The following is a 14,424-nucleotide window of genomic DNA, read 5'->3' on the forward strand; positions in this document are numbered from 1 at the left end:
ATCACATTTAAAAATGGCCCACTGAAGTGTTTACAACTAAGTACCATTGATGGAGGCTCTTGTAATTGCCTTTAAAGACAGCCCGCGAAATTCAAAAACAAGTGCGTGATAGCGCCCTATTTCAGCGCTCCCAGACGACCGATCAAGAAACGAAATCCGCTTATCTCTACAGCGGTTCCTGGACGGGCTTGGTGTTTCCGGTGGCCGCAAGGTACGCGCCAGCAATTCTCGCTAGTAAGATACGATCGCGAACGAATAGAAGAACATGACAATTGCATTTTCCTTCCCGATTACAGTTCTGCGGTCAGCAGTTACTCAAACCCGAGATTTTTTTTTTCTTTTTATTTTTTCCTTTTTTTTTTTCCTGCGCATTCGAGCTTCATTCCGCAAGTGGAGCGAATGATATGTTTATGCCACGTCACGTCGAAGCGCGACAAACCTTCACCACCCCCACTCACTCTGGGCGCCCGCTTGCTTTTCATGATGCGTCAGCAGCTCGTGGCGCATAGCTTGCGGCCACCGAAAACGCCGAGCCCGTCCCGGACAGCACTGCAGAGACAAGCGGATTTCGTTTCTTGATCGGTCGTCTGGGAGCGCTGAAATAGGGCGCTATCACGCACTTGTTTTTGAATTCCGCGGACTTTGTTTAAAGGTAATTTACAAGAAGCACCATTAACGGTACTTAGTTGCAAACACTTCAGTCGGCCATTTTTAAATGTGATCCACAATTTTCGTATTGGCACTTTCTTAGTGAAGGCAATATTGAAAAAGTTAGGCAATTAGTTTATAATAATTGAGTTTTCAAAACGAAAAGAATGCCACAGACCAGGACACGCGAACATCACCACCACTGAGTTGGTTTCAGCTTCCTAGCACACTCCGTCGTTTTTAAAACATTGGCTACATTTAGCTGGGACACCCTGTATACAGATATACGGTGTGTTCAAAAAGAAACCGAACGTTTGAAATAGCGCGCCAACCAGCAGGGGGAGCGTGATGCGGCTACTGAGCGCATGTAGCGGCAGGTTTATACAACAAACTGCCGTTTGCCGCATTTCGCTCTGACCGCTAAAATTTTTCAATTGCAATATGTACCGCAAGGTAATTAGTTAGAAACCTAATTAGTGAATTTATGGTAATTAGTCAATAATGCATTTCAATTTTTTTGTGCCAGTAATGTCCGCCCCTTCGAGTAAATCAGCTCGTGAACGAGAATAGGTGACCCGTAAAACGAGCAATCGCAGGGAATTCTGGGGCGCGCCGCCTGCTAGCAGCTTCCGGTTCGACGGACGACGCGGCATGCCCGGCGCACGTGTTTTTCTACGCGGTTTCAACTGTCAGTCGTGCGAAGCTTTCCGTCTGCTTTGTCGACCAGCAATGTCGTACCATTCATGCAGCTGATTTCTAGGTTTCAGTTCACTCTGGGCGCAACGATGACGTGCCAAGAAAGACAAGGATGCGCTTTTATTCATAAACGAACTCTGGTTTTCGTTTCGGCGGCCTTTTTTGTTTCTGCCAGGTTTAGCTCTACGACATTTGCCGTTGCTTGGACGCACCGTCACTGACTGTTCTGCCTGCGGGTCAGTCAGACAGGTGAGAAAGTTATGGTACGTACACACTAGCGGCAAAACGCAGCAGCGGCAGGGCGGCCACACCAACCGGCGGCGCGCCGCTGCGGCAATCACGTGACAGACTAGACTCTCTCCCCCCTTCTCGAACTATCCGTCAGCTCGGTCCGGGAGCTGACGCGTGCACATGATAGTGCGAAACGAGTTTCCTGCTAACAGACAGCGGACACGAGTACGAAACGAGCGGTCGGGCGGGTCCGCATGTCACCAGTTTCCCGCGCGCACGTCACGGAAGCGGGCCGCTCTCATTGGTCTCCTTCATCCGCGGCACGCGGCAAACCGCAAAAAATCGGTCCAGGAGCGATCCCTGCCGCGGCAAGAAAAACCTGTTTCGCGGCTGCTCTCGCGGCGCGCGTCTTGCCGGCGGCGGCGCGCCGCGCGCGTTTTGCCGCTAGTGTGTACGTGGCATTATCGTTATCCGATAACTTATCAAGCGTATAGAAGCATTACTTAGAAAATCGGGTGCTGAGGCGATGGCTACAGCGATGCATGCTGCTCTGCGATCGTAGCTAAAAACCGATATCGTCGGTACGACGGCGCAGCAAGCGCCGAAAACGATAATTTTGCGCGTTGTCAACGGCATTTCTCGGTCGAAACTCTAGGTTCATTTGAAGTGGCACGTAGTTAGACGTTCTCGCTTTTTTTGTAAACAATGGCCGTATCGCCGTCATGTTACGGCTGCGCATTGTGCTGTCTATCTCTATTTGTGCTGAAGGAGCTAAGGAGGGCTACTTGGTTACGAGTATTATGTATGTATCTCGCTTTGTCCCGCTTAAATTCTCGCCGTAAAACCTCGTGTCATATACTACCTCTATATATGCATGCGAGTACTGAAATAGCTCCGGTTGCCTGAGTCAATGTTCGAGAAAGAAATATCTTGGGAAATCATGCTGTACGTGTCGGCCCTTACACAGCTAATCGCCGCCTGATAAGTGGCACTGTACGTTCATACTCTTTTTGTTCGCGGATGATCTCTGCCTTGTTCCAGTTTTGGAAGTGGCAGCCATTCCTTTGGTGCTTCTGCACAGCTGACTCAGCAAAGGTTGCTGCAAGGCAGTAGTTACATGCGTTCACCTTTAACTCTTGAATTTGAGCAGCCAACGGCTGAACACCCGACCATGGTTTTGCTAGGCACCTGCAACCGGGTAATCTTCGAGTGGGACAAAGCCGGACTGCAAGCGCAAGTGGCTCAGTCAGCTAAGGCGTTGTGCTGCTGAGCACGAGCTCGCGGGATCGAATGCCGGCCGCGGGGGCCGCATTTCGATGGAGGCGAAATGCGAAAACGCCCGTGTGCTTGCGTTGTAGTACATGCTAAAAACCCCAAGTGGTCAAAATTAATCCGGAGCCCTCCACTACGGCATGCCTCATAATCAGAACTGGTTATGGAACGTAAAACCCCAGAAAGAAGAACGGACTGCAAGCGCATCAATGGAATTCAACGGCGAAGCGGTGGCGGCGGCTGCGCTGACTCGAACCGGAAGCAGCTAGCAGACGGCGCATCCCACAATCCCCCGCTATTTTACGGGTCGCCTATTGCTATATGCCGCAGGAAATCTTTCTTGCAAGTTTTGAAAGTGTTCGTTGAACCGCCTGTATTTAGCGCTGAAGCCAACGCATGCTCTCACACGTAGTTAACAATTTTCTGACAATTTTCTTTTTTAACCTTACCCCCAACGTTTCCTTCTTTACCCTTTCCTACTGCTCTGTTACTCTTTTCGCTGCGCTGCAATCAACAGCTGCCAGCTTGCATTCTATGGGTTCCATTTTACTGAGCATATCAATGACAGATAGGGCAATGACAGACGATTGTTTATTGCAAAGACAAGAGTAATCAGAAACGATTGATAGATACACACACTGGCAATTTTTTTAGAGCTGAATTCGATCTGAATGTTTAAGAACACGTACGCGGGCTAATATACGACCACAAACTGCACGAAGTAGACAATGGTTAACAGAACGATAACGCCATCACAACAGATGAAAGTGGAAACAGCGCAGCGTTATACGGACAGGTGCGCACAAAAATCATGAAAACACGGGAGCTGTGTCCCACACTGGATCGCATTTCTCTCCAACAGCCTGAAGGCTGCGAGAGGGCATTGTCAATGAACTTATAATAATAATTCCGGCGTGCGAACATACGCAATCATACATCTTCCTTTCCCGTGACACTGCTATAGGGCATTGGGATGCAGTTCGGCCACCAGCTCCCGTATTTCAATTACTTTCCTCTGCACCTGTACGTTACCTCTGAGAACGACGCGTTCACACTCGGTGCCGCAGTGTCGGTGGTTCCTCCGCCGCCCGATTGCCGGCGCTCGAGCTTGTGGTGGCTACCATACGCGCGAGCAGCATTCCTCTGCACTTCGCTTTGGCAGCATGCGTAAATTAGAATTACTGCAGAAACACCCCCCACCCCTACTATCGTTTTATTTATTTGTTAACAAGCTGCAACGGATTGCTATCAAGTACTTTCCGTCAAGTTAAAAAAAAAAAAAAAAACGTGCGTCGCTTGCATGCATGTTCCGCAGCGCTGATTTCACAAATTTGAATTCGTTCGCAGGCTCTCGATGGTGGTGTGGGCACAAGAACGGGTGTGAAGATAAGGCGGATGCTGCGGTGTACACGAAAGCGCATGCGCGAGTGGTTGAGAACAGCCACCGTGACGAACAGAGAAGTGCTGCTCATCGGGGCTACGCATCGGCTTCTGTGCAGAACAAGACGCTGCAAGAAGTTGGCTTCACCGCAGCACAGATCTTGGAGGGAAAAAAAATATACAGGCTGTTTCGGGAGAATGCTAAGCCTCGCATTAAATGAGTAGCACCATCGTTTGGCGACATCGCACTTGCTCTTCGCCTTTTCTCACGCCTCGCGCTCCCTTACAATTGGACTACACTCGTCACGTGACGCCACTCCTCTTTCATGTCGCATCTCTGATCTACAACAATGGTGGGCGCTGCCCTACTGGATGTACCTGGTTCATTGGGTTCCTTTTCTCTCTGTAATATCGGCATGAAAGCACGCATCAAAGGGTGCTATGTCACGTGATGGCTGTAGTCCAACAGGAAGAAACAAATTAGGCTTAAGAAAAGGACGAATTGTAATGGCGCCTTTGTTTCTAAGAAGGAAGATGCGTATACATTTATGGGCTTCAATGGTTCTCGTAACATCCCGGCCACGGCGGCCGCATTTCGATGGGGGCGAAATGCGAAAACACCCGTGTGATTTAGGTGCACGTTAAAGAACCCCAGGTGGTCCAAATTTTCCGGAGTCCCCCACTACGACGTGCCTCATAATCAGATCATGGTTTTGGCAGGTAAAACCCCATAAATTTTTTTGGCTCTCGTAAAGGTGCAAATAAAAACTAAAAAAAAGAATAAAAAAGAACTTATCATCTTTGCAGTGGTGAAGCCAACTTATCGCCCCGTTTTGTATTGAGGTGTAGCCGACGCGCCGTTCTGGCAAGTCGGTAAATAATTGGTCGTTTATTCAAGTAAATACAATAAAGAACGGAAAAGGAAGGGATGGGAATTTCTGATGACTGCACTGTAATCATATACCTTGCTGTAACCATGTAGCTTCGGCTGCTAAGACCACCTGCACGGCGGTCATCAGTGGGGGAGGGGTAGAGGCGAGTAGAAGGACAGGGCGAATGGTAATACGGTCGATAGAGTAAAAGAAAGCAACTTTTACCATTATTTACCATTGCCAACTTTACCCATAGTTGACGTCTGGAGTGAATTCCAATAGAGAGTACGTCACTCGGGCACGCATTACCTGCACTGTTAGTTCACAAAGAGAAGGCGGCTGTCGAGGACCGACTGCTCGAGGAAGTCCCAGAGTGTTTACAACGCTGCCACTCCCGCGCGCGAGAGCGACAGCGTGGTTATGTGGCCGCATCAGTGCTGTCGTTCCGCAATCCGTGTGCACGGTAGCAGCGTGAGAATTCTTTCCATGGTGGCAAAAACAAAAACAAAAAAGCACTGCAACACAGGAGCTTAGTCTCCACTTCTCTGCAGTTTTTGCAGTTGTTTGTAGCGGCGAGACCGACGAAGTTGCCTGCACACTCGGGTCCACACGCGCCCTTCAGGCAACTGTAGCAACCCCGCCCGTTGTTGCCGCGAATTATTCCATGCGGTAATCGCGGGCAGTTTCTCTCAGGGCTCGATACGCGGGTCTGGGTGCTGTTGTTGAAGGTGGCGTCGGATGGTTTTGCAGTTCGGGGAACGTCAGTGGCAGGAAGCTGTAGTGGGCGGTCGCCGCACGCTCGTCGGCGTTCTCGTTGCTTGACTTGGCGCAGTGGCTTACATAAAACGCGCACGCGTCAGTACTTTGTTGTAAAGTTGAAACCTAATAGCTGTTAGCGTGGCGCCCACGATAAAATGGTTATGTTCAAACGACATGTGTGTGGGCTCCCCGCGAGGTCAGTTCACAAAAGGGCCGCGGAATTGTACGCATATCATACTTCAGGACTCACTGTCCCGTGACAGCTGTCTCGGGCTGAGCAGATGAAGTGGACAATGATGTAATCGAGGTTGAAGAATGTGTGTGGGTGCGTGTGTGTCAGGAAAGTCGGAGCGAGCACGGAGAACTGCAGCTGCCTGCTCTGCCTTTCGCGTTGTCGGCGACCCGCAGACACCGTCGCCGGAGCCAACAGCCGACGACGACGACGAAGAAGATGCAACGCGCTTCAGGTACCCGTCGTACGACGACTACGACATACCCCCAGAGTTCGCCTTCGAACCCGATGAAGAAGGTGTCATTGTGCCGAAAAGTGGTGCCATCGAGAAAGAACACTCTACTCAATGTGCGTGAAACATTACTTTAATGAGAACTCCGCAAATAAAACTCAGTTGAGAGGTGCCAATATGGCCGCTTTCTCGTCTGGTGTTGTTGCGACCTCAGCAGCAACATTACACTTCGTGTTTTTTTTTTCTTTCTCACTATCTCTGTCCTTTTGCGAACCCCTATTTCCCTACCCCAGTGCAGGGTAGCAAACCGGATTCTAACATCGGGTCCTGCCTTCCTCACCATCTCTCTCTCTCTCTCTCTCTCTGAGACATAACGCAGCAGCACTAAACTCGGCAACATTTCGCCGCATCACTAGGCTCGGCGACTTAACTAAACGACGCACTCAGCGACAAGTAATGATCTCGCATTTACACATCATTAAATTGCTTAAGTGCACCTATTTTCTTTTTAAGGTGTAGCTTGACATGCACTACAAGACATGCTGAGGACCAGAGGCGGGTCCAGGGGGAGGGGCTCATGAAAAAATACAGTGAAACGGGGAGGGGGAGGGATTTAGGGGCGGGCGGTGGGCCTTAACACGCCCCTTGAGAAAGTTCCGTGGAATTTAAAAGGCCGAACACATAGCATTATTGCTACAAAACGACAGCCAATTCTTCTCGGTCGTGGCGTCACGGTAATGTCGATGACGCCAGGTGCGGCATCTTGAGACGTGCTTTAGCATCAAATTTCCCAACTTCCGTACTTCATAAAAGCACAAATTCGCGGTAATATTCCTAAAACAGTACATTCAACAGTACAACAGCATAAACCCAAGTTAAGGGCAAGCTTAGCGATCGGTCTAGCGGTCAGCCCAACGGTTGTTCATTCATTATGCCCCTGACTGGTGCGCGCAGCCAGCTCCGCTCTGAGCGCGTCCAGGAGTTCCCGACGTTCTTCGGGCGAGGCGTGTTCGAGAAGGATCTTCACCGAACGTCCCAGCGAGTTCAGCAGCATCGTGTCCGGGTCCGCTTTCATAAACACGGTCTGCACGCGCAGGTTGAAGCCGATGCCCCTGGGCGGGCAATCCTGCTTCGAGGTCTTCGTGAAGTGGTCGCCGGCCTGCGGCAATCTGGCCGGGTGGCCCATGTGCCCGCAAGTGCGGCCGTCTTCGCAGCTGGGCACGCACTTTCCGGCCTCGAAGTCGTCGTAGCTCTTGCACGAGCGGGTCGGGAAATCGCACTTGCGCACCGACTCGGCGTAGAACTCGGTCGACTTCGAGTGCGAGCAGGCTGCGTGGAAAACGAGCAGTCACTGTAAAGGTGCTCTTTGAGGCTGGTCAAAGTGTTACGTAAGCACGCTCTTAAACTCTTTACACTTATGCTCAAGCTATAAGCGAATGAATGAATGAATGAATGAATGAATGAATGAATGAATGAATGAATGAATGAATGAATGAATGAATGAATGAATGAATGAATGAATGAATGAACTTTTATAAGCGAGAGATGTTTTTTTTTTCGAACATTTTCCACTCAAATCGAACAGCGTTCGACATAAAATCACGAAATGTGTGGAACAGCATTCGATATATTTGAACTTCCTATATTCACATAACAATAACCATGTGGAACTACGTTCCAGCGAAACATCCACCGTTATCCGGAAGTTTTCCACATATCTACACCTACTATCTTCTAGATATCTGGAACTGGAACCATGCTTAAACAACAATTGCCCTTCTACAATGCCGAAAAAAAAGCCACCCTTAACTTGAGAAGAGACTTCATAGGTTAGAAAAGGTGCAAAAACTTAAGACAAAGGCGGAATGCAAAGGAGCTCGTGTACCGTGCATTGGATGCACGAACCCTAGATGGACAAAGCAGTCCCCTCTTACCACACCACTAAGGCGTCCCTTAAAACCCACAGGGCAGGTTCAGGACGTCAAACCCCACAATATCTTTTTTTTTTACCAAAATGATAATTGCACTGTTTCCTGCGGTACCATATGCAGAAAACATTCGGGCAGAAGATTATCAGGCGCGCAAATAAGCTGGTTTGAAGAAGCTCATTCCTCCAATCATATCTTGGATGTCTTTCGCGTCTTACCTCGGATTCAAACTTAAGGTTGCCTTGTGCACCGTAACTCGCACCGCGAACACCGCCTTCTGTCATTATGTAATAATGTACTGCGCAGTTTATTATCCAGAAATTGTGATGTCCAATCTAGAGCCAAACCTACACACTTAAAGGTGCAGATCATCACATACTATGGAATATAAAGTCACAATCACGGCTCTGCTCTTTTGATTATTATGTATCACATGCTAACGCCGTTCTGTGTATGGGTATTTCGTGCAATAGTAAGACTCTAAATGCCTTTATACTAGTGTCACGTGGTGTCAATAGTGCGAGACCCCGACCATACAAAAGACACCACCATTTGGATTTCCCGTGCTCACGAATTACACTCAAACTTCGAGCCACGCTTCTATACCGTAAAATGAAATTTCTCTCGATGTGTCGAGAATATTTAGTGTTATTTCGGGGAGGTGAAATACTCCGAAAGTACTGGCATGGCATTTCCGACTTAACGAAGTTTCAGTTAATGTTCCAGACCTTGAAACCCCAGCAGAAATACTGACAAGCCTCAAAGTTCCATAAGTTTATCAGTTTCGCTTTCCTTTCTCAGTAGATGGATGTTTCCTGACGTCATGACACAGAAGGCCTTCACGTGGGGACTCGTTCCGGTTTGCTCGGCCGTCTGCTATGCTGCTACTCATGGCCGGCCCGATGTAGCAGCACAGCAGACGACCGAGTGAGCAAGAGCGAGCGTCAAAACATCGAGATATGCCCTGCTCCCACGTGAACATCTTCTGTGTCATGATGTAAAGACACATACATCTACTGGGAAGCGAAAGCGAAACTGGAAACAGCATTTTCCTAAGGTTTCAAAGGCCAGGACCTTCAGTTAACGAAACAAAGTCGCATTTACGCCCGAAAGGCGAAGCATTGATTGCGACAGGAAATTATTAGACTGCTATATGCAGTAAGCATGTTAGTAGTTTTATTAGCTGCATGAACTGCTGAAAACATTTCGCTAACTAACCAAATTAACAAGCTCGGTGTCACGCGCGCACGGGCAAACATGAACACATCTCACTCGATCACCGCGAACACTCGCTGCCAGAACGCTGGCTGGTGAAGAGCGGCAGCAGCGGCTTGCGAATTGCCCTTTGTGCTGCCTCTCACTTCTACGCGAACTACGCGCGCGAGAACACAACGCACACGAAGCCATCAGCTATCTCTTGTCCGCTAGCCTTCGAACCCACCGCAGATTACCTCCAATACAGGACGCGCGCGGCCGCGCTCAGCCGCGCCATGCGCAGGCGCAGTAGAAGCGGAGAGGGGCGCTATCTTGCCCATCTCCTCCCTCCCGCCTTTCTCCCTCGGGAGCGCGAGAAGATGCCGCCGCACCAATAACCATCCTTCTCAGCTCACCCTCAGATGCTTAGAGTTCCCTCGCACTTACAACACACGGTGCGCGGTCGCGATCTTATCGCGCTTGGACTTTATACGAAACCTCACGGCGACGCCAACGACTACGGCGGAAATTCGCCTAGAGTGACCATTTGATTGCTATCGCAATAAAAAAAAACCAAGCGAAGTCGAGTCAGGCGGAAACGAGCATTCTTAGCGTAGCTGATGCGACCTGCAGGCGCTCATTACTTTCTTCGGGACTTCTCAAGATTTCGCATTGACATAATAGTGACTACGGCCGTCGGGCAAGTCTGCGTACTCACAGGTGAATCTCCAGCAGCCCGGTTGCTCCCTCCCACCATTCGGGTAGAAGTCCACGTGTCCGCAACTGGTGCTCATTCCCAGTCGGCCTTGGACTATGTCCGTCCACCCGCTGCCGATGCTCGTGTGCAGCACATCCACAAAGGCGGCGTCGTCTTTTGTCAGATGGATGCCGTAAGACTCGAATAGCGGTCCCGCGGGGTCCAGGCCTGCGCGTGCGTAGTGGGAGCACTTAAAGCATCACTCGCTCCTTATTGGGACACCAAAGAAAGACACTAAATTTGTTCAGACTGAAAAAAGTAGTATTTCAACACTGTTTTCATTCAATTTTCTGTAGTAGCCTGCTTCGTTGCCATAATTGTTTTTATTCCTGTCGCTAAACGGAGACATAAAAGTAGCTAAATTTCCGGTATATTTTGCTGCAATGTCGCTAAATTTGTCGCTAAAACGTTTTAGAAAACTTTAAGTGACAGGCGTTTTTCGAACAATATAACATACGCTAGCGCGGCGTAAATATTTACACAAACGACTCACGTTTGCCCGGATTCCGTATGAGTTACGAATAAACAGTGAATTTATTAGCCGCCTCTCCACTCGTCTCCCCTCTTACTCTTACCATACACAGGTGACACAGGCCGACAGACGGGTTTTCGTTGGCATGACCATTCTAATGCTGACACATTAAAAGGCATCCATTTTGTGTATGAATCCTCTGAAGCCAATCATTGCTTCCACATGTTCATAGAGCCTACGCGTCTAACAGATGAAGGCTGCTCACATAGAGCTTTTGAACAATAAAGTGCGTTCTAGAAGTCTATTTTCTAAGAAACTTTCCTAACATCAAAATCGCTAAAATGACGCCAATTGTTCTGTCCCATCGCTTGAAATGTCGTTGATCGCTAAATTACAAAATGTGTCGCTAAACAGATAATAAAGTCGCTAAATCTAGCAACAAACTCGCTGAAATGGCAAAACTGGTAACAGGTTGATAACAAGACATTGAAATGAAGATCAAAGTTGTCTTCTTTTTTTTAATTTTTCGCCGACACCATACGTCGGTACTTAACACCGACGTCAGGGATTTAAAATTATATTTTACTTTGAAATCCATAAAATCACTTTGACGTGTACCAGAGCTAAGATTCCGCGCGAAATTAAGAAATGGAACTGTGTCATGAGCCAATAAAGGAAGGAAGAAAGAAAGAAGAAAAAGCAGAATATAAAAACAGAACAAGAAGACACGAGGACTCAGTGGTAGAAATAAAGAAGAAAGAAGGTATAAAATAAGAGCTTCCGAATAAAAAGAATACATTATATGAAAGCAGAAGAAGAAGCGCAAAAGTGCGCGTGCAGCTACGTGGCCAACGAGAGAAGAGACACGTAGCCGAAGAGAGCAGCCCAGCTACGCTCTGGGACGCAGGCAGGCAGAAGGAGCTGGAGGCCGAACGGGACGGGTGAATCGCGGAGACGGCGGCAACCCAATGGAAGCTGTGCTTCAGCTGCCGCGGCCACGACCCGCGAGCTGAGCGAACGCCCCATCGGAAGCCGCAGCTACAGGCTGACGGTACCGCTTCCCGGATTCCCTGCGGCTACGATCCGCAGGCTTGCGGAGTTGACCGGGCGATCCAGGCGCCTCGGTCACCCCACCGTCCTGACCCCCGAACCAGGCCAACCGTGGACCGAACGTCGGACACAGCGACTTCGAGTCTACGACGCATCGACGGGCCCAACGACGTGTCGCCGGAAGCCGCGACGACGAGGTGACGTGGCCTCTTCGATGGACTTAATGTAAATATTTTGGACTTAGGAATTATATTATCTGATGACTTTGGGGATTTTCTAGATTTAACTCGTGTTGTAAATGGTTTGTTTTGTGCTGTTTTCTTTGCCGTTTGTTTTTACGATCATAAATGTTCGTCTTAAACGTACGGCTTGTCCCTGTCTGTCTTTAGTCCACCGAAATCCGTGACAATTTGGCGAGCCTGCCAGGATATTCCACCATTTCCGGCCCTGTCAGATTTTTGGTGGTCTAGAGATGGATTGGGATAGCATATTAGCTACGGTTCGCGAGAAAAAGCTTAGCAAGGAGCAGGGCCTTAAACTAATTGAGGATGTAATGAACCGTGTCCATGCCGCTCGATCTTTAGAACTTGAGACACTTCGGCAAGCATGTGAGAAGAAAAAACAGTTCGAAGAGAAAAAGACAGAGATGCCAGAAGCAGTCAACCTAATACATAGCAGTCATAGCATACCTGAAGAGAAGCCTCGCACAAGTGAACTGTTGCGACGGAATAGTTGCCACTATAAGGCTATCGATGACCGCGCCGCCGAGTCCTATTGCACTGGTGAGCAAGGGGTACAACACCCGAATGAAGAGTGTGTTTTCGGTAGTGCAGTGTACGTGCCAGAGGGTCGTGCTCATGAGGGCGAACGGTTCCCAGAAACGAAGGACACTGACGAGGGGGGGAATACCGCAACGCCGCATACGGTGTGTGTTCAGTGCAGAGCAATTGGAGATGTCGCGCAGGAAGGGAGAGTGCTTGACTGCGGCAAGGCTTTTGAAGAGATGGAGACTTTCGACTGCAGAAACCCCTGTGAACACAAGCTAGTGACCTGCAAGCAAGATGTTGCTGACCCAGACGACCACAGGTGCACAAGTTTTAAGAGTGGCGAGAAAGAAGAGCGCATTGAGGAAGCGATGACAGCAGACAGAGAGATAGAGATAGTAGAGAAAACAGAGAAAGAGAAAGAAAGAAGCATAAGAGAAAGAGCAGATCGAAAAATTGCTTCGAGGAAAAGAAAAAGACGAAATCACCACCAAGAAGAAGACACGAAGAAAGCACCAATGGGCGACTCTTTATGGCATTGCTCATTGCAACGCAACCATGAGAGGGGATTTAAATTTGGGGTGAGAAGTAGCAGAGCATCTGAAGATGATGACTTCGAAGAACGTCGCAAAGTTTCAGAGCAAGAGCGACGTGTATTTAACTGCAGATCCCAAGCATGTCCCCAAAAGAAGAAAAAGGTTTTCAAAAGTGACTTTTTCAAGTTCAAGGACCAAATCAGCAGCTCCACTAATCGCTCAAGAAGGCAGACATGCCGAAAGTACAGACGGAAGATGATGAGACTGCTGAGAGCGAGATGGCGCATGAACAAACATGAGTTCATGAAACATTGTCCATCAATTAAAAAGGAAGCGAAACTTGAACTACACGGGGACTTTCAAAGCCAGGAAGGAACCGTGCAGGCACAGGAAAGAGAAGAACTAAGAAGAGAAGTAGGCACCCTAGGCGGTCTCGACAGCGACGCAAGAGAAAAGCACTTCGACAACATTGAGTGTATCAAACGGAATCCCAATAGGGAAACGACACGGGCTCTTATGAGGTGCGGATAGATTGAAAAATTGTTTGGAAACATACTGGTTAAGACACAGTGTAGGTTAGGCGTATAAATTAGAGTGTAACTTGGATTTGGGTTCGGATGTTTCTTACCAAGGTATTTGGGGGGTAGAATATAAGAAATGTTTTCATTAGGACCTACGGAGGTTGTTACCGCGGCAGGAATACGTATGGATAAAACTGGTCCTCTTAAAGCTGCTCATACGTTGCCATCATTGCGTTAGGTAATATCCTAAGAATATATTTAACGTAATGCTGTGTGAAAACGCATATTTTGTTGTAAAGTACTTGTAGGGCGAAAACCGCAGATAGTATTTTGCCATTTGTAGAGTTCGGTAGCGCAGATTATGTAGTGGCGGAGTGGTTAAGTATAGTGTCAAGGCTGATTGCTAACTGTGAGCAGTGTTGTAGGAGCTGTGTTTAGGCGCGTAGTAAATTTAGTAATGTTGGTTAAGTGGTGTACGTGTTGGTGTGAAGCAGTGGACCACTGGGTGCTACAGAGACAAGTGGTATAGCGGGGATTTGATAAAGTAGTGTTCGACAATGACTTTTTTGTGTTCAATAGTGAACTCGACGATGTGTACAGTGCAGTGAATAAGTGAAGTGAAGTGATGTGTGGGGAAGATAACCAGTGGTGCAAATGACAAAAATGGTGGAAGAGAACAAGAGTTAGTGCTGGAACAACGTATGAAGACGACGATACAAGGAGGAAGAAGCAGTTTTTCAAATGGAAAAACTCTTGAAGGTGGGCATATGTCATGAGCCAATAAAGGAAGGAAGAAAGAAAGAAGAAAAAGCAGAATATAAAAACAGAACAAGAAGACACGAGGACTCAGTGGTAGAAATAAAGAAGAAAGAAGGTATAA

The 14,424-nt window shown here is 48.3% G+C and overlaps 1 protein-coding gene across 1 annotated transcript; it reads right to left on the reverse strand.

The window, feature by feature from the left end:
• Window positions 1-6,973: 6,973 nt before the first annotated feature.
• On the reverse strand, window positions 6,974-10,389 carry LOC119434519 (lipoprotein lipase). The gene is made up of 2 exons (XM_037701667.2): window positions 10,163-10,389; window positions 6,974-7,651 (listed from the first exon to the last, which is right to left on the reverse strand). Exons 1-2 carry the CDS (start codon window positions 10,236-10,238, stop codon window positions 7,245-7,247), a joined length of 483 nt encoding a protein of 160 aa, XP_037557595.2. The 5' UTR covers window positions 10,239-10,389; the 3' UTR covers window positions 6,974-7,244.
• Window positions 10,390-14,424: the final 4,035 nt, after the last annotated feature.

The sequence above is a fragment of the Dermacentor silvarum genome, unplaced genomic scaffold (assembly GCF_013339745.2).
Source record: "Dermacentor silvarum isolate Dsil-2018 unplaced genomic scaffold, BIME_Dsil_1.4 Seq11832, whole genome shotgun sequence".
In the NCBI taxonomy this organism is placed as follows: Eukaryota; Metazoa; Arthropoda; class Arachnida; order Ixodida; family Ixodidae; genus Dermacentor; species Dermacentor silvarum.